The 21,784-nt window shown below is 36.5% G+C and overlaps 1 protein-coding gene across 2 annotated transcripts in view; it reads left to right on the top strand.

Annotated features, from left to right (window-relative positions):
- Positions 1 to 21,784, top strand: part of LOC123880347 (cGMP-inhibited 3',5'-cyclic phosphodiesterase B-like) — a 122,165-nt gene that overhangs the window by 23,505 nt on the left and 76,876 nt on the right. For both annotated transcript variants that reach the window (XM_045928442.1, XM_045928443.1), the window contains exons 2-3: positions 14,799 to 14,974; positions 20,365 to 20,428. In XM_045928442.1, coding sequence (XP_045784398.1) covers positions 14,849 to 14,974; positions 20,365 to 20,428 — 190 coding nt within the window. In that variant the 5' untranslated portion in view covers positions 14,799 to 14,848. The remainder of the gene's footprint in view (positions 1 to 14,798; positions 14,975 to 20,364; positions 20,429 to 21,784) is intronic.

The following is a 21,784-nucleotide window of genomic DNA, read 5'->3' as shown; positions in this document are numbered from 1 at the left end:
CATTATTGAGCGACGGGTACCATTAGAGATGAATGGACGCCGGTTTGGCTAGAACAATAACCGAATGTCTTGTTTGAGTACCTACCTACTCGAAATAGTGTGCAAAAATCATTTAATCAACCCTTGCCCAGCCCACTACTGAGCACGGGTCTCACTTCATAATGAGTATAGGCCATATGGTGTCATGAAGGTGGAGTAGACAAGGGTATAGGCCATACGGTGGTCAAGTGCGGATTGGCGGGGTTCACCTTTGCAATCGTTAAGTATAGAGAACTTCAGGCATGCAGATTTGATCGCTTAAAACGCACATAACTCCAAAGGCATTGAGAAGTGCGCAACAAATTGATATTTCTTCCCTTATCCAGCGTTTTGGCCAAACGTTCGTTTTCGCCTTCGGTTAATGCAATTAGATGATTAAATGGAGTAGGTATAGTTAACATTTTTCTTAACTCATGATAAATGCATAACAATAAATAAAAATCAATTTTAGAATGTGCAGGTAAAGGCCTTCCTTTCGTATGATACCCCACTTGTTATATAAATCTTACTTGAAAGCTTCTTGAAAGTTGAAAATACTAATTTAAAAAAAAAAAATGTGATGTAACCGCAATTTCGGATTTTTCCCCTTACTCATAGGTAAGTGTGCTATAAGACCTACCTACCTGCCAAATTTCACGATTCCAGGTCATGGGGAAGTGCCCTATAGATTTCTTGACAGACACAACAGACAGACAGACAGCGAAGTGATCCTATAAGGGTTCCTTTTTTCCCTTTGAGGTATGCAACCTTAAAAACCATTGATGTAGGGGGGATTTAATCTTGTAGTCCGAGGAAACTGGCAGATAAAGTTTTTATTTCTGTAATTTAAAATTGAACTTCCAGCTGGAGAGCCACATCCGTTCCGTAATCCCCATTGCATAGGGAATTTCCATAATAGTAAACAAAAATGTTGATGCAAAGTTAAGACTTGTCCCTGCGTTCATTTAACTTTTCAGATGAGATCAACTTTATCTGCGCAACAGCATCTGTGGCCTCGGTATCGCCAATGTTGTTGTAGTTTTTCCTCCAGAGAATGCTATAAAACTCTGCAACTTTTACCTTTACATACATACGACTTATCATTATAAATTCCTCCTACATCAATGCATACTAATATTAAAAATGCGAAAGTGTGTCTGTCTATCTGTCTGACTGCTACCTTTTCACGGCCCAACAGTGAAATCGATTCTGACGACATTTGGTACAGAGTTAGCTTATATCCTGGGGATGGATATAGGCTACTATTTATCCCGGAAAATCAAAGCGTTCCCGCGGGATTCCTAAAGATCCATCCACTTAAACGATTTGTATGAAATTTGCTACCGAAGTAGCTTGCGTCCCTGTAATCGAAATAGGCAACTTTTTATCCCGGAAAATCAAACAGTTCCCACTGGATCTATAAAAATCTAAATCCCCGCGGACGAAGTCGCGTGCATCCTCTAGTGTTATATAATCCATACTAATATTTATAACTGTGAAAGGGTATGGCTGCTAGGTTTTCACGGTCTATCCGTTTTACCGAATTTGGTACAAACGTAGCTTGCATCCCTGTCACGGATTACTTTTATCCCGGAAAATCAAAGAGTTCAATCACGGATTTTAATAATCTAAATCCAAGTGGACGAAGTTTCGAGGAATAGTTAGCCTTTGTCTGCTTCCAGGATGCAAGTTATCTCACTACCAATCTTCGTCAAAATTGCTTCCTACACCCGCGTGAAAATTTATAACACGTATACTCGCGTCGGTCTCACAGACCGATTTTCATAATGTACCATCGGAAGCGCTATTTCTACAATCTTTTCTCTGCACTCAGACGAAACAAACAACAATTTATGAAGCTACCAGAGAGCCTATTGCACTTATTCTTAATAGTTTTTGTGAAAGAATAGAAAATATTTCTTAACAGACCAACGCACTGTGGAATATCGAGGTCTGTTTCGGATCAAAAATCGACAACTTTTTTATTACTTAAGATTATAGTGTGAAATTTTGCACAAATATAGATTAGTATATAAGGCTTCAAACGTGATGTGTTTTTAATGTAATTTATTCAAGTAAAAAATAATAAAAATTTAAATAAAATTCTAAGTGTCAAAAATTGCCTTAATTTTTTTTTTAAACTATCAATACTATTTATAATGCACACGAAACTTAAATATTTTACTCTCAATTTCAAAATATAAATCAATATAAAAGTAAAACTTAAAATATAAGGTTCTACTATTAAAATTATAACTCATAACTCTTACACAAATAACTGAAAGAAATAATTTGAAAAAAATTAACATTAAATATATTTTTGTCGTAAAAGTACTTTGGTTATATAGTTAACTTACTATACTATCTTTTTTATATTCTATATTTTCTATATTATGCTATATTTGGGAACTTCGGGATCTGAAATTAATTCGTTCACTTTCAAAAGACCTAGTGTCTCTTCATCAAGTTCTTTCACGATTTTTTGTACGGTTTTCTAATGCTAGTTATGTACGGATCTGAAGTGTAAAGAAGAGTATGAAAAACGTCCTCATTTGTAGCTGATCGAGAGCATTTTCTAGCATGATGCAGGCGAAATTTTTTATAATCTTTATTACGGGATTCTTGTGCATCTTCTGAAAGTTGACCAATAGGAAGCACTGCAAAATGCTTTATGATATTTTCGCCATGGATCAATATTTTGTGAACAGAAGATGGCATATAGTACCATGCATAATTGCTCACATAGATCCTGGCAGTCTCCATGGCATTGAAAAGAGTTAACAAAAACCGTAAGTATATAATGTTTGTAACAATTAAACGTCTGTTTAATTGCAACGATAATATATTTATATAGTAATAAATCTATTAACTCTTTATATATAATTTGAAAAATAAGGGTAGTGTGCATCTTGCTAATTAAAATTGTTACACGCAAAATGGGTGCAAAACTGATAAAAGCCATAATATAAATAAATTATTGATAGTAAAGTACAAAAACTACCGCAAATTATTGATTAAAAAAGTCTACATTCTAAACCGCAATAGATAGCGGTTTTCCGTTTTCTGACTTTTCTCACATTTTTACCGATTACTCCAAAAGGCGCAAATATGCGCAGCTAATTTTAATTAAATGTTTCTTATGAGTAACTAGGCTACAAATCAACATAAAATGTAAAGCGTGGGGAGACGTGGGTAACTGTCAAAAGTCTCGATGAACATACAAAATACTTTTTTTTCACCTTATTTTAGTCTACGATTATTTTGACGTTAACGTTAACATAAAATTATAATTTTATTGATTGTTCAAAAACTTCAAAAGATAAGCTTTTCAGAAATGTATAATACTTTATATACATTCCTACAAAGTTTCACTTTAAAATCACTTTGAAAGTGGCGAAGTGAACAGACTTAACAAGGACGTCCGTAAAAATAAAAAGTTTGTGGTCTTGTAAAAAAAAAACTTTACATAACTAGTGCAAAATTTCTACACTATAGTTTGGTTTGACTCTTTAACTAATAAATAAAATTAAAAAAATATGCCATTTCCGACATTGTGAAAACGATTTTTGATCTGGCGTTGTATGGCTATATTCCATAGTGCAACGCGCCGGTATAAGGAGGTTAAAGGACCGTTAAAAATAACAGACGGACAGACAGGCATACTTTCGCATTTATGATATTAGTAAGGATTAGAATTGTAATCGTTTTCAAATCACTGGTAATAACTTAATCGGCAAAACCGATCGGCACGAACCACGTTCAACTTTATCACCGTTATTTCAGTTTTCACGAGGAAGCCGAGAGCTCTCAGTATCAGACGTCTAGACGCTAGTTTGCATATTTTATCATGTTTACGTATGCTCTCATACTTTATAACTGCATCTTGGTTCTGGGAATTCCCGAAATTGGATTTGGTAAAAATTCTCAATTCTTTCCGTACAGGCAAATGTGTCATTTACATCATCATCCTTGAAGCCTTTAGTTAGTAGGGTTCTTCTCGGTAGCAAAGGCTTTTCGAATCAATGGTAGACTCATTTGGCATTTCAAAAGTAGGTACTTTGTATAAAGTATATTAGAATTTTAAAAATGCAGTTCATAAAACATTCTTGACATAAATATGTGATTTTTAACCCCCGACCCAAAAAGAGGGGTGTTATAAGTTTGACGTGTGTATCTGTCTGTGGCATCGTAGCGCCTAAACGAATGAACCGATTTTAATTTAGTTTTTTTTTTGTTTGAAAGGTGGCTTGATCGAGAGTGTTCTTAGCTATAATCCAAAAAAATTGGTCCAGCCGTTTAAGAGTTATCAGCTCTTTTCTAGTTTTCTTGTAGAAAAGAAGGTTAGATAACCGTTAGGTTCATAATATTATGTCAATTGACAAATGTCAAGCTGTCAAGATGGACATTGCCTAGATACATAATTATTTATTTGAAAATGATGTTTTGGAAAACTCAGATACTTTGGATTGTAGGCGCGGAATAGTCCAAGAAAATCGGTTCAGCCGTTTGAAAGTTATCAGCTCTTTTCTAGTTACTGTAACCTTCACTTGTAGGGGGTGTTATAAATTTTTTATTTACACTTGTCATTCTTTCCATTTGATCCATCCATATGTATTACTTATTCCTATTTTTCAACATTTCATATTTTGATCTTGATTTTGGTATAGGTATTCTGTTGTTTCTGTGAAAGTTGCACCCCGCCCCCGCCCGTTGCACAATTGTCGTACCTACTCCTAGCACAAGCCTGACGCTTAGTTGGAGAGGAAAGGGGAATATTAGTCATTTAACATGGCTTATATTCTTATTAAAAAAAAAAAGTGCATACCTATTATATTTTAGTAATTTAAAATTGCTGCTTCTCCGACGCTTTGTTCAATAAATACTTTGCCGAAATATTCCAAAAATCATTTTCAATTTGAATTTCAATTAGGTATAACTTTCCTCTCCGTGGAATACCATATTTTTCGTTGAACATTTTTATGCAGTGAGGTATGTTCAGTTCATATTACTTATTTATCGATGCATAATTTTATTAAATTTCTGGAGGCGGGTAGGTAGTACAGATTTAATGTTTGTATGCCGGACCCGATGATATTATATCATAAACATGTTACGTTTATATGGCATGGCGTACAAAATACGTTCTCGGTGATTAGTAAGACAGAAGATCTATACAAACGCACGAGTAGAAGAGATAGCGCTCTAATAAATATGTGACCATGTGTTATACTTAATTTGAATTTTTCTCGCAAGAAACTCACCAGTTACTCTTTTCAAAGGCCAACAATATGTAGGTTTTTTTTAACAAAATTTCATTAATTTATACAAGAAACAAAGAAAGAAAATGCATTTATTTGTTGTTGGTGTCACAGATAAAAACAAAGGATACAAATTAAAAGCCTCAATAGCTCAACGGTTATAGGAGCGGACTGAAATCCGAAAGGTCGGCGGTTCAAATCCCACCCGTTGCACTATTGTCGTACCTACTCCTAGCACAAGCTTAACGCTTAGTTGGAGGGGAAAGGGGACTGTTAGTCATGATAAAAAATTGGTAATATTCTTTAAAAAAAATGTACATTTTCATCTGTGACACCACCCTAAATGGATGTACATTTCAGCATACCTAATGCCTTGCATCACATGCACCAACACGCATAAAATGCAGGACGTTGATTTTCGGCTGTGACCCGGGTTACAAAGATTGTGACGTTACATTCATACAAATGTATAAATATGACAGTGTATGTCTATTACCTACATACATGGTCCATCTGCTTTACCGATTTTGACGAAATTTGATAGAGAGATAGCTGCATCCCGGAAACGGACATAGGTATTTTATTCCGGCAAATAAAAGCGCTTCCACGGTGTTTTAAAATAATCTAAATCCACGCGAATGAAGTCACAGGCATCATCTATTTGGCGCAGCTGTAGCTTGCATGCCGGAAACGAACAGAGACTCCTTTTTTAACCCCCGACCCAAAAAGTGGGGTATTATAAGTTTGACGTGTGTATCTGTGTATCTGTCTGTAGCATCGTAGCTCCTAAACTAATGAACCGATTTAAATTTTTTTTTTGTTTGAAAGGTGGCTTGATCAAGAGTGTCCTTAGCTATAATCCAAGAAAATCGGTTCAGCCGTTTGAAAGTTATCAGTTCTTTTCTAGATATTACTGTAATCTTCACTTGTTGAGGGTGTTATAAATTTTTAATTTACACTTGTACCCCGAAAAATTATAGAGTCCCTACGAGATTTGTAAAAACCTGTGACTTCATCCACGCGGATGAAGGATATCATCTCCTAAAGTAATATGATATGTAGGTACATTATGATTATAAACTATTAGTATACTTCATATAACTATTTTAGTTAAGTTTTACTTCACCTTTATAATTAGCAATAGCTGAACACTTTTATTAAAGTTAATCCATTTAATATTGTAAAAAAGTTAATGAAATACGCGCAATTGTTCAAGTTACTACGGTGTTGAATAACCGCCGCGCCGTGAAGGGAAGTCTTGGAAGTGGCAAATATTTATTCACGCACAGTTTGGCTTCATATTAAATCTTTCGAGCAGACTCCCGTTGGAAGCTATGTTATCCTACTTCTTTTGCTTTGTAATTTCCTTTCCGATATTCTCAATCATAACAAAATTATTATCATCAAGTATACCCGTAAAGATACTTTTATTTTTAGTTTGATTCAAGACAGAGACAACATTTTACGTAGCCGAAATCTCTTTCTAAAGGTCGATGTACAATATGTCCTGCCGGCTACTATACTTTTTTTTTCTCTCTCGTCTGGCTTTACAAATATTTGCCAATGTCAAGTTTGTAGTTATTTGTAACAAGTTAGTTAAACTATACAAGTATGGACCCCATCTGTGCCGGCGCTCCCCGACATACGCACGACACCCCCTTAGAGCGCTTTCCAGTCAGTTTTAACAAAAAAAAAAAAAAAACACTCCAAAAAGGCAGAGCACGCCCGCCAGCTAACACCAACACAGACGAAGTCCGCTACTATACTTTGTTGATTTAATTCACCTATTGCAGCAAGGTGAATTAATTATAGGTTTTCACTAGCTTAAATACTCCTAAGTATTTGAAAATAATTAATTGAGAGTTCTGAAAAATCGATAGACCATGATTTTTCACATGCTACTTACCTATGAATTATTGTTCCACCCTAGCCGGAGATAAAGTTTACTTTGAACTATGTAATCGAATATTGGCTGAAACTCAAGTTGGAAAACACATCATTCTGGAAGCTAATAGATTTACTTGTTGAGTTCCGTACCCGAAGGGTGCCAACGGGACCCTATATTAAGCCTCCGCTGTCCGTCCGTCCGTCTGTCTGTCAGTGGGTTGCATCTCGTGAACCATAAAAGGTACATAGTTGAAATTATCACAGAACGTGTATTCCTATTCCCGCTGTAAAATCAAATAACTATAATTTCAAAATGACCATGAAATTAAAAAAAAAAATTGAAAAGTGTTATTTCTTTTAACAAAGACTGTCCTAGTCACACTTTACCGTTTATATTCGTTCCCCCACCGGAGTAAGTTTAAATTATCCTAGATGTCATAAATCTCAAAGAGACTAGGACCCTACTCTACAATATAGTGAAGCAAATCCCAACAAAAGCCTCACCTGAGATATAATTTAAATCTGCGCGCAGCATCAGTAGATAATCTATTTACGTTTCTTACTAAAACTAGGACTTCTTTTTATTAATTTTTGATTAAACCTTCCTCGTATCGTATGTTGATATCATATTTTTGATTATATTATCCTGGAACGCGCACCCTCGCATCTTTTAATCAAAATTGGCAGTGGTTTAAACAAATGTTTAAAACAAGTGTTTTAAACTGCCACGATGCAGTCTGGCCAATGCATGACGTGATTTATAATTCTATTCTGAAGAAAATATAAAAAAGTAGTCTTTATACTTTGACGTAAGATTTTTTACACCTTTGTTACCTGTTGTCTCCCAAAGCCACCATAATCTAAACTTTCGCTGATCGTTCCTCCCTGTGTTGGGGACAATACGAAGAGAAACTTTCAGCTTTTATAAAATAACGTAAGTCTGGCACTCGCTGGCTCTCCCTCTATAGATTTAAACATATCATTTAGTCTTTTACAACAGAATTAGTCGCATTATTATATCCTTTAGTATCTATCCTTTTTCTTTCACGTAAACGTAGACGTACCTATAGAACCTATACTGTACCTGTACTGTCAGTAACAAGTTACTGATTCTGACTGTACCGACATAATATGCACTGTACATTGCTGATTCTCCGCCTGGGATATCGATGCTCTCCACAAATGAAAACAAACTGCTTGGACGACATCTTTGCTCTAGGGTCGGCGGGGTTTGCCTTTTGACTATAAAGGTAAGACCGCACTGGGCGGAACTGCACGGCAGCGGAGCGACGCGATACTGCACTTCAAAATATTGTTTCGAAGTAAATGTACTAGACATATCGCACTACGCGTCAGCGGAACCGCGCTGCGCGACACTGCGCGACAAAGTTGGGCAACTAAGCAAAACTGACGCACGATGTCGCGACGTGCAGTTCCGTTGCCGCTAAGTGCGCTACAGGAAGCAGCGCGTCCGCGACACTTTACCTCATATTTCATACAAGTCATAACGTCTCGGACGTGAAATTTGTTTTGTAAAATGAACGAAGAAAAGTTAATTTTATTAGTTAGTAACTATCCAGAGCTCTATGATTTACAAAATTTCTTGATTGCGTTAGGCTTTCTTCTTCCTCGCAAAGTAGTGACACTATGACCACGTCCTCAATATCATCCATCGCCTTTAGTGGTTGCCGGCCAACTAACGGACAAAACTGTAGCGCCCCTGCAGTTCTAGTGCGGTATACCGAACTTCACCAAATAGTGTCGTGTCGCTCCGCTGCAGCGCAGTTCCGCCCAGTGCGGTCTTACCTTAAAACATAAGCGAAAGCGATTTGTTTGACAGCAAACAAAGAGGGGTGTTATAAGTTTGACATGTGTATCTGTGTATCCGTGTATCTGTCTGTGGCATCGTAGCTCCTAAACTAATGAACCGACTTTAATTTAGTTTTTTTTTGTTTGAAAGAAGGAAGAAGTTTGATCGAGAGTGTTCTTAGCTATAATCCAAGAAAATTGGTTCAGCCGTTTGAAAGTTATCAGCTCTTTTCTAGTTACTGTAACCTTCACTTGTCGGGGGTGTTATAAATTTTTAATTTACACTTGTTATCCAAGACTTCTATCATGGACTTCTGACATGCGAGCTGATGATTTTCTTTTTTCTGCCATCATCCTTTTATCTATTTCAAATGATAACAGGCAGCGCCATAATAGGAATCAATATTCATTCAATTATCGCAGCAGGGTTCAAGAGACGGCCAATCGAACTGACCTAACCTTCAGTCCACTTTGTTGTGTCGATTGTATTAAAACGTGAATGGCCTTTCAATCATATTATTTTTTGCAGTATTCAAGACTTATTATTTCTATTATTTAGGACTAGAGGATACCCGGCGTGTACGCTTAAAATTACGTTTGGAGATGATAAAGGAGCGATCTACGTCGTATATTTCTTTATTATATCTACAACATTTCTAAAAAGTATAAAAATTGGACTACATTTACAAGGAAAAAATGTTATCATACAAAAAGTGTATGAAAATTTACAAGACGATCCTCTTAATTCGAAAAAACATAATCTTTAGCTTCCAAGGAAACGTCAAGAAAATTGTATACGTACGAGTATGTACCTCTGCGCGGCGATACACTTCTTTCTTCTGTTCAGTGATTTAAGTTAATGAATATTTCCGTATCGGATTTACTTTTTCATTTCATTAAATACATAATTATGACCACAATCACGCCTAATGGAAAGTGATAATGTTTCGTAACATGTGACGCGTACTTGGAAGACTTACTTTTCGGCCTTTTAGATTAAAAAAAATGCCTAAACACTTTACTACCATATTATATCTACTTAATAACTATCTCGTAACTAGTTATACACGATCAGATAACTGTTGTTCAGATAGATATGTATAGGTGACACTAGTATGTAGGTACAATTTTTACAAGCTTTTACTGGCCTTTTATCAACGATCAGTAAACAGTGTGTGATAAACAGCTATGCCAGATAAAGCTGTATCACAAGTCATCAGGAAAAGGCAATACCTTGGAACTGATTGTGAAAATATTATAAAAGTATAGAAGAGTTTGAGATGAAAAAGGACCCCATGGGTTCGAAACTAGTCGGGCTTACGTCGACTTACGTGAGTATAGCCGTAACGATCTACACTTATAATGGAATTATATTTTAATGGAAATCACCCACGATAGGTTTTATTAAAATATTATAAATGTAATGTATAAAATATTATATAGGCACCTGGGTGACTGGTGCACCTCGACCGCCCGTTGTGCCAGATCCATTTTTCCACGCACATACAAACTGTGAATCAACTCCCTCCTGCGGTGTTTCCATTAGATTTCAACATGGGGTTATTCAAGGGGCGGACCAACAAATTCCTGAAAGGCTGGCAACGCATTTGTGGTTCCTCTGGTACTGCAAATGTTCATGGGCGGCGGTAATCACTCAACATCAGGTGACCCGTTTGCTCATTCGCTCGCTATTTTTATTTCAGACTAGCTGATGCCCGCAGCTTCGCCCGCGTGGATTGGTCAGATCCCCTGCAGCATCAGGATTGAGGAGTTGGACTCCAAATTTTTTATGAAACAATGTCGCAAAGTTCCTCTATCGATTAAAAAAGAAATGACGCAAATCGGTTCAGAAATCTCGGAGATTTCGGTGTACATAGGTAGAAAAACACAACTCCCTTTTTAAAAGTCGGTTAAAAAAGTAGCCTATTTTACGCCCTGGTCAATCCTCTACTTGCCTGTGAAAGTCCCGTCAAAATCGGTTCAGCCGTTCCAAAGATTAGCCTTTTCAAACAGACAGACAGACAGACAGACAGACAGACAGACAGACAGACAGACAGACAGACAGACAAAAATTTTAAAAACGTGTGATTCAGTTATGGTATCGTTCAAATAACCATATGAGCTTAATATGAGGTAGTTATTTCGAAATTACAGACAGACACTCCAATTTTATTTATTAGTATAGAAAAAGTCTGAATGAAATGTCTCAGCGGCTTCGGGACCTAAAGAGAAGAAGAGTGGAGCCTGATCTTTTGGTAACAATTTAAATTCAATTTTATGGACTTAGACATAGCCACTACAGTCGGAATTGGTACTATCTACGAATATCGAAACACGGAAGGCAACTAAAGGAAGGCGGCGCGCCGCGCCCTTATTATGGCGCGGCGCGCCGCACTTCCTTTTATTATGTTAATATTACTATGGCGATGTAAATAAATCTTAGTTTTAATGGTTAACATGAAAGATGCCGCGCTCGGGTTCACTCATCTCGGCCGGTGCGCGTTGCGCCTTGTCAAAAGCTGAAACATCCACGTCACCTGTGGCAAATTTGCCCAGGCAATCCCCATGATATGTTGAAAGGCCTTGGTCAAAAAACCTTCGCCTAAATAAATTGATCCATCCTTAGAAGTGCCTAAAACTGAAAATCAATCTTATTAAATTTTGCTTTTGTTCGGATTTTGATCACTAAAACACTCTAGATGTAGAACGAACAAGGCTGCGTGGTTGTCTGATTTCGTTTTAATGTCTAACCTTAAAATGCTAGTATTTTTTTTTGTGTTTTGCACAATCCCGCGGTCTTGGCTGGTATAAGATTTTACATCACACCAATGCCGTATTAGAATTCGAGCGTCGAAACACAATAATGTCAGAGTAAAATGAACCTGAAGTTTCTTGATTTAAAGTCAAAAACTCAGTACCATCGATTTTAATTTCATAAGGTTTGAACTTGAGCTTTAAAAAGATTGCTAAGGTCTAATTTCCTTTATAGCTCAAGTGTTTTGACGTTTGAATTCTATCAACGTTGTGAATTCAAATTCAAATTCAAAATATTTTTATTCAATTAGACTTTTACAAGTTCTTTTGAATCTTGTGAGATTCTTCTTCTTTTGTGAGATATCAAACTAAAGCTAGTCAGCTAACTCTTTTCTCCGAAGTTTATCTGTAAGGATAGCTCTTAGCAATAAGACCGCCCTTTGTGTCCTTGAGTAGTTTCTTTGCTTTCTTTCTTGAGAAGATTTTTTCCATGTACTGTGTGCCAACGCATTCAATGTAGTAGAAGGTACTATGCAGTAGACTCGTACAAAAGACTTTGCAGGCTGCAACTCGATTTTGCTAGTAACTTGATCTCCAGTATCATAATAATTTTAATTTCTGACTACTTTATAGAACATCTCTTAGAGCATCGAGCACCTCGTTATCTTACTCTCTCTCTTTTTCTCTATCTCATTCTAATTATCTGATATCGATGATAACACAATATTTGTCCGGATTAGCCATTCCATACATTTATTTCAATGATACCTATATTCAGTCAAAAATATCTACGAATATATTTATAACTGTTCAATAATAGTGATAAAATCTGTTCAAATTAATAGAGCTTTTGGACACAAGCTTTGTTGTCAAACATAATGAAATCATTAAGAGGGGTCTCTCCGTCACTCGCTTCATACAAACCTAGTTCCAATTTCATTTGAATATTAAGCAACCAAAGTCCATGAAATTTTGCAGACATATTCTAGAAACTAATATCTATGTCTGTGGTTTTCCAGATTTCTGTTAAAATATTCGGTTTCAAAGTTACGCGATCTTAAAAATTTACATACAAATCTTTAAGCCCCTGTAATTTTAAAATTGCATATTTTTAGAAAAATCTAAAACACCACAGACACAGATATTAGTTTCTAGAATATTATGTCTGCAAAATTTCTTGCTGTTGTTGCTTAATATTCAAATGAAATTGGAACTACGATTGTGTGAAGCGAGTGACGGAGAGAGCCCTGTTAATATATTAATGTTTAATATTAGGTAGCTTTATTGAAATAAAGCCATTTTATTGTGTATATCGATTGGAAGCACTGGCATTGATAAATTAAAGTATCGTTATCGTGGGATCGCTCATTGTGTCCAACAGTTACCGTGCTAATGGCTCTACTTTATTGGCGCATGTTAAAATTCTTCGCACAATAACTCATGGGAATATAAGTTTTATATTGTGTTCCTTTGGGATTTTCAGCATTTAATTAAAACAAGTGTAAATTAAAAATTTATAACACCCCCGACGATCCAAAGTATTTGAGTTTTCCAAAACATCATTTTCAAATAAATAATTATGTATTTAGGCAACGTCCATCTTGACAGCTTGACATTTGTCAATTGACATAATATTAAGAACCTAACGGTTATCTCTCTCATCGGAACACTCTCGATCAAGCCACCTTTCAAACAAAAAAAAAACTAAATTAAAATCGGTTCATTCGTTTAGGCGCTACGATGCCACAGACAGATACACAGATACACAGATACACAGATACACACGTCAAACTTATAACACCCCTCTTTTTGGGTCGGGGGTTAAAAAGTGTACGACGCGTAGACCACGCTTACTCCCCGCGTTGTATGCTTATGGCCATCTACCTACCATACCACCAGGGAGTGAAAGACCCCGGTCAATAGTAGTCCAATGTCGTAAATGACAACCCAAGGCAGTATTCCTAGGTATTTGAGGTCAGGACTCCTTACGTATAAGGAGTCCTGACCTCAAATGAAATGGGGCAAGGGCAAGAGAAAGAATAATACATAGATAAACACATAGTTTTTTGAAATGTTATTTTCTAAATCTATGCTCTGAGTACATTTAAACATATAGGCGCTGATTCTGTTGTCTTTCTTTAAACTAAATTTAGGGTATCTGCATCTTTTACTTTTTAATATTGCTTAAAAAGGACGGAATATTAATTTTACTCTACTTTAGCTCTAAATTAAACAAGATTTGCCTGTCCTTTTCTTATTACATTAGTAAGAAAAAGATGCAAATACATACTCTAAAGGTTTAGAGCTAAATCAGTACCACTATCAACATACAGCTCAAACCGCTGGGTCTATAAACTTGTGCTTATAGGTTTTCTTCATAACGTTCATCCGAGCAAAACCTAGTTCAGCGAGTTTATTCATAATACTCGTATGTCTTTCTAAAGTGGTGATAACCTAATGGTTATAATGTCGGCCTCTTATTCGAGAGGTCGGGGGTTTGTTCCCGGTCAGGCTTTTCGAAGCTAGTCTTTTTAAGTAATTAAATATCACTTGCTTTAACGTTGAAGGAAAACATCGCGAGGATACCTGCATGTCTGAGAGTCTGTCTGAGAGAACATTGTGAAGACATAATGTTCTCAAAAGTGTGCGACGTCAGCCAATTCGTACTGGGCCAGTGTGGCCGACTATGGCTTAAACACCTTATATTCAGATGAGTTCGGGCTGTTTCGTTGGCACGACACATAATATATTTATATACTGTTTAAGTGTTATAAGTTTGACGTGTGTATCTGTGTATCTATCTGTGGCATCATAGCTCCTAAACGAATGAACTGATTTTAATTTTGTTTTTTTTTGTTTTGTTTTCTTGATCGAGAGTGGTCTTAGCTATAATCGAAGAAAATCGGTTCAGTCGTTTGAAAGTTATCAGCTCTTTTCTAGTTTTCTTATAGAGGTTTTTATTTTGGGGTTTTTTCAATTTTGAGTTATGTGTTGGGTCAACTAATAAATCTAATTCTATTCTATTCCAAAAGTATGAGGATGATAAATGATAAATGTTTCTCTTCTTTGCAGTACAAGACATACAAGTGCTAGTGACGGAGGCAGTAGTCACCGAATTCCAAATGACACGGCGCGTTTGCACGGGCCGATTCCTAACGATGCACAAGCGGCGGAAAAAGCGCCTCCTCACCAGGTCCCTCTGCCAAGAGGCGGCCCTGCTGGACGACCTGCATCTTGGACAAGTGCAGGCAAGTGGCGATCTGACTGACGCGTAACCCTGCTTTGTTTTTGTTAACGTAAGTCGTTAAGCCTCATATAACGTTGCGATTGTTTTTTTTTTTTGTATCGAGGAAGCGCTTACTGCGAAAAACTCAATTGAAACATTCCCCCCCCCCCCCCTTTTTTTTTGTAACAGAGATTTTTTAATTTATTCGAGAAATGAATTAAATATGTATTCATGTTACCTCTACACGTACGTCAATAAATCGATAACCTATGTTTTACACAGTTTTTACTCGTACTTATATGTAATTTGTAAAGTATAAACACTATAAGGGCCGCTTTTTCAATGGTTAAATAACTTTTATCTGAGGAATAAATTTGACGTCTTGACATATTTCATATACAAACTTACTTATTCCTCAACCAAAAGTTATTTGTCGATTAAAAAATGGGCCCTTTAATAGATAATTTTTGAGTCTACTCTCTACACACTATTACATGTACACAAGTAGACACTATGAAGTTTATTTTACAACCGTTTCCATAAAAAACTTAAACACGGTTCAACCACTCCGAAGACTAGCCCGTTCAAACAGACAAACTGACAGACAAATAATTAAAAACGTTTGAGTCTGTTATGGTACAGTTCAAATAATCATATGAGCTCAATATGAGGTAGTTATTTCGGAATTACAGACAGACACTTCAATTTTATTTATTAGTATATAGATTGCAAAATTGTATGTACAATTGGTCTTAAAATTATTAAAGTCCAATTACCATCTGCCATGCAATGGCGCGCAATTTTCAGTAGTAGATATATTTTTACAGTGTTACTTATTATTTAAATGCAAGGAAAAGTAAATTGATGTCACAGAATACCTAAAAATTGTAATAGAAATAAATACTAAATTTTTTTTTTATATATTTTTTTTAATAATAAATTTTTTTTTATTTGGGACTATGCCAGGATGGTACTGAAAAATGCGTTGCTTGCGGTTTGTCTCGTAATGTACTATTCGCATTAAGGGGCATGAGACGGGCTGCCCGCGAAAGAAATCCAGTTTAAGAAATTAATTCTAGTATCGACTAATTTGTGAGAATAGTCGATACTTGAATTAATTTCTTAAACTGGACTCTTTCAAGTTAAGATTTTTATATAAACCTGTGAGGATGATACTGCCATTGTCGCTATTAAAATACCATAAGCCTACGTTGTCGTATTAGTTCACAAATTGCGAAAAACCAAATTAAATTTGAATTTCGCGGGCAGGCCCGTCGCTTCCACCTTAAGGACATGTTACACGCAAATGGGTCTTTGATGTACTCATCTTAGTGTTTTGTAGGTACAATGAGTAGGTATTACTTTTAAGAACAATGTCACAAAAAAGGAAAACGTTAGTTTAGGCGTGTTGCGTCGCCATTGATGGTCATTACACCGGCCTTTGCCCGTGTCGCTTTGGCACTCACCACAAATTCAAATGGCATTTGTTTGTATGCATGAAGCATCCGCGCGCCCGTATGTTGCGTATATACCTATTAACAAAGGTTCATAAACAACGTTATCACATGGCCAGAGTGAGCTAACATGGCCACGAACCTGTCATATTATAAGGCTGCAGTATAGTCACGTAACTTTACTATAAATTAAGTATAAAAAACACGCGCAGAATTTCATAAAAAAAGTAATTTAAAATATGGAATACATTTTGTTTTGAACGCAGCTGCTAAATCTTTGGTCAATAGATTTCATTGGAAGAAAAGAGCGGCAATTTCAATTTAAGCCAATATGTAGGTGAAATTAAGTCAAATTAAAATATGGTATTTTTGAAAATGAGTCATAGTAGGTACCTAAATAAAAAATCCTGAGTAATTAATCTATAGCACTAACTACTAACTTAGTACTTTAAATACATCTCGATAAAAGACGCCTTCAAAGCTTCAAAGCATCATCATATTTGGCGTAAAATTCTACACCTTAATTATTTATTTTAAATTTTATATATATAAATTATGTTTATTTACTTTATTTTATTAGTACACCCCTTCCACTTTCTTTAATTTTTATTATCTCCTCACCCTAAGGTTGCCTGGAAGAGATCGCTATTTTAGCGATAAAGCCGCCTTTTGTACATAAATCTATAATGTTATTTATATATTACTAGCCGATGCCCGCGACTTCGCCCGCGTGGATTTAGGTTTTTTGAAATCCCGTGGGAACTCGTTGATTTTCTGGGATAAAAAGTAGCCTATGTGCTAATCCAGGATATTATCTATCTCCATTCCAAATTTCAGCCAAATCCGTCCAGTAGTTTTTGCGTGAAGGAGTAACAAACATACACACACACACACACACACACACAGACACACACACACACACACACACACACACACACACACACACACACACACACACACACACACACACACACACACATACAAACTTTCGCCTTTATAATATTAGTGTGACTATGTCTTGTTGGTGTACAAAAAAGAATATTTTACTTTACTTTACTTACCTATCGCGTTTGTAGTGCGTTAGTTGCGTCTGATGCGTTTCAATTGCACGTGAAATCGACGCCGTGTGCAAGGACACTTACACATCTTTAACTGATACGACGGCATCGAACTATAATAAACGTTAACAAATCACAATTATTTATTGAAAATGTTACATTAAAATTCATTTTGAAACGAGCTTTGCCAACTTCTGGCTGTATTATGAGTCACACTTAACCGCTTACACTGTCTCCATAATAATATCCACATAATAAATTCCTCCCTGAAGACTATCATAACATTATAATATTGTACCTACGCACACATACGACGACTGTTTACTACACACACGAACGCATGCTAGTGTAAAAACAAAAGTTTCCACTGTATGTTATTTATGTGGTATGTTCTGTGCGAAATTATGTTCCGGCTACGCGAATTTTATATGTAATTTAATCACTCTTAGTACTTGTATTGTATGCATAGGCCTTAGTGTAACTTTTCAGGCTAGCGTGAGCACTGCTAACGTTAGGTAAGCACTGAAATGGACTTAGGTATACAAGTTCGGTGAAAGACATGTGCCAAGCAAAACATTCCCAACGAGTCACACTGTTACTCGTTTTGGTGTTACGCGTTGGGAACCCATCATGCAAAATGACAGTTATATTTCGTAAAGATTGACGATTTAACGAAAAAATGTGTCAAATGTGTATGAAGTCACATCTGTGAATGTCATACTAAGTTCCCTTACTAAAAATTCGATAAAAAGTCGCTGATTTGACTAATAGTCATCATCCCTATTAATAAAGGTCATTGCGGTTAATCTGTCATTTACCATGAACAAATATCGTATAACGTAACGATTAACGATTCTGAAAAATTACACTTAGGGTTTTGTTACGATAACATGCGCTTCGAAAGTTGAAACAAATTTTCAACACCCCCGACAAATCATTTTCAAATAAATAATTATGTATATCTAGGCAACGTCCATCTTGACAGCTTGACATTTGTCAATTGACACTTGAATATTATGAACCTAAGGGTTATCTAACCTTCTTTTCTACAAAAAACTAGAAAAGAGCTGATAACTCTTAAACGGCTGAACCATTTTTTTTAGATTATAGCTAAGAACACTCCCGATCAAGCCACCTTTCAAACAAAAGAAACTAAATTAAAATCGTTTCATTCGTTTAGGCGCTACGATGCCACAGACAGATACACAGATACACAGATACACAGACAAACAGATACACAGATACACAAGTCAAACTTATAACACCCCTCTTTTTGGGTCGGGGGTTAATAACGTAACGATTAACGATTCTGAAAAATTACACTTAGGGTTTTGTTACGATAACATGCGCTTCGAAAGTTGAAAAAAAGCTGTTACTGTGAATATTGGCACTGGCGCTTGTTGCGCTCGAATCTCGGGTAACTTAAAATCCTTCCTGGGAATTGCTTTGTCACGCTCAAGGCACATTTTAAAGTTAGTTTTAGCTACGCGACGGTGACACGCGACCTAGTGTCACGCTCGACCGAAATCCGTAGCTACAAATACTCTTCATACATTGTTATACGTCGCGTATAACAATGTACGTTATAATCGCGTCGCGATCGCGTAACTACCTCAGAGTCCACCTTTATGGTAACTACTGGCACTACGCTATCACGTCGCCTTTCGGTTTAATTTTCAACTTTCGAAGCGGATGTATCTTTGTATCGAAGTCGCTCTACATTTATGACTGGTGATAACCATGACTGAATCGATAATTTGTATGTGAAACAAACATCCTTAACTAGGATCGGGTTAGGCTGCTTTTTTTTTGATACAGGTTAACCCTTGACTGCAATCCCATTTGGTGGTAAGTTATGATGCAGTCTAAGATGGAAGCGGGCTAACCTGCAAGGGGTATGGCAGTTTTTGTTAAACCCATACCTCTTTGGTTTCCACGCGGCATCGTACCGGATCACTGTAAATGACAAAAAAGCTTGGATTTGATTCGCTCCAGCAATACACGGCGCTGCAATTGCTTGTATACAGTATGGCATATTATTGTAAATTGTAATTTGAAAAGAGCAACCGCCGAGTTTCTTGCTGGTTCTTCTCGGTAGGACAGCATTCCAAATCAGTGGTAGATTATTTTGACGATTCAAAAGCACTTGTAAAAGTTTAATTGAATAAAAATAATTTGAATTTGAATTCACTAAATCGCTTGGCGGCACGGCTTTGCCGGTAGGGTGCTAACCAGCCACGGCCGAAGCCTCCCACCAGACCAGACCAGAGATTTAGAAATTCCAAACCCCTGCCGGGAATCGAACCCTCCCACTGAAAAGTCTACAGTGCTTGCCACTGCGCCAGGGAGATCGATATTTATTGGATGTTCAAAATATCCTGTTAGTCGTATGAAAGAGATAAAGCGAATCATTTTTTAGTGTCGCTGCGGCTCGTATTGACATGATAACAAGAGCCATGTTGATTATTGTCATTCACTTTAAGCGACTAGTCCAGTCCGTCTTTTGAATACGATGTGTGCCATTCATAACAGCAGAGTTTCCAGTTTAGATGATTTATTCATGATGTTAGGTTCACGCAAACACATCGGTTTTGTTCGTACGGCACGTCATCTAAGTATCAGTAGATTTTTATTGATTTATTAAATAATACCTCAGTTTGCTTACAGCAACGCCAAATCGCATACTGAGTCAGAGGCTACAATATGTACAAAGTTTGCTGAATTCATAGATACTTATGTTAAAAACGTCTAATTCTTGGTGCTGAGCAATAAAGTCGTTGAGCAAGATAGCTATAGATAGCGTAGATATACGTTGTGGTTGACTCCGGATTTACGCGATAAATGTAGGGCGACCCTTTTAATAGTTAGACAAAATAAATGACTATTTTGCTTCTTTACAGTGCATCCTGAAACAGTCGGTCATGTGGAAGTTCAATGCTTTCACATTAGAAAACGTCTCTGGAGGTAACGTTACCCTTTATTTATATTTAATGCGGGCATACAGGGATCGATTTTCTGTGCACGGACCGTACAAAAAGCAATTCGACTAGGCTGCAGAGTAATAATTCATCCGAAAATGCCTAAGCAGACTAACTTTCGCCGTACGACATTTGCCGTGCGGCAGAAATCGATCAGTGTATACCAAAACTTAAGATGGAAACATACATTTGAAACTCGGTGCGCCCTTTTTGTCCATGTAGAATATTTGCGGCGTCGTAATTTAATGGTGTTCTAGAATTCTAGATAGAAAAATCCTTCAATTTGATTTGTCCTAATACGTGTCGGATTTCAAAAGTATGTTACTGCTTTATTTTACAATGTTTTAATGTTTGAGTGTTAAGTTATATAGCAGGACTTCGTCTGTGTTAGCGTTTGTTGGCGCGCCTTTTTGGAGTGTTTTTTTTTTTTTGTTGAAAGTGGCCGGTTTTTGTGTTTCACTGGTGTTTTTTGGTGCTGTAACCATGCTGGAACTGACTGGAAAGCGCTCTAAAGGGGCGCCGCGCGTATGTCGGCGAGCGCCGGCACAGACGAAGACCATACTTATATAGTTTCCCTAACTTGTAAATAACTACAAACTTGACATTGGCTAATCTTTGTAAAGCCAGACGAGAGAAAAAAAAAAGTTAGCATATGTACATTCTCAGGTTCGATTCAGAATTGGCTCAGTTCGGGAATTTAGAATTTTTATTTTAGCTACATTGGCTTAGTCTAACTTGTTGGAATACAGCCGTGCCTAGTTAACGCTCTAAAGATGTGCCCCAAGGAGATTTAGTTTGCCCCCGATCTCTTTGTAACAATGCCCGAAGGAAGTTTAGGGATGAGGATATAATAAACGTTTCGTACTCATTCTAGGTTCTTCTATCCGATTACATCATCACTTAGAGATCATAGTCAAGGGCAATCAATCAATCAAGGGATCAAGTCAAGTAAAATTTGATGACAATGTATGTCATCATATTTTAAAAACTTGCAAGCTCTAGTCTCATCAAAAATTCGAAACAGAGTGAACGATGCTTTGAAACCCTATCGTTTTTAGTTATAGTCATCCTATCTTATGATTTGATTTGCAACTAGATATTATAGATTTTTGTTGAATTCGCAATTACTTACACCTGTAAGTTTTACTTACGGAAGTAGCTTGCGTGATTGACTTACGACAAATTTACTAATGTAAATTTTTATTTTACGCGTTAATTCGTTAAAGTATTTGTTTTAGATTCGTTTAGTGTTTTTATCTGTAATCGAATCTCTTAGTATTAAAATATCCTCATAATTTGACTTTAAATCTATTAATTATTATTTACTATAGTGGTTAATGTT

The sequence above is a fragment of the Maniola jurtina genome, chromosome Z, assembly GCF_905333055.1.
Source record: "Maniola jurtina chromosome Z, ilManJurt1.1, whole genome shotgun sequence".
Classification (NCBI taxonomy): domain Eukaryota; kingdom Metazoa; phylum Arthropoda; class Insecta; order Lepidoptera; family Nymphalidae; genus Maniola; species Maniola jurtina.
This window is presented reverse-complemented; position numbering and strand designations above follow the sequence as displayed.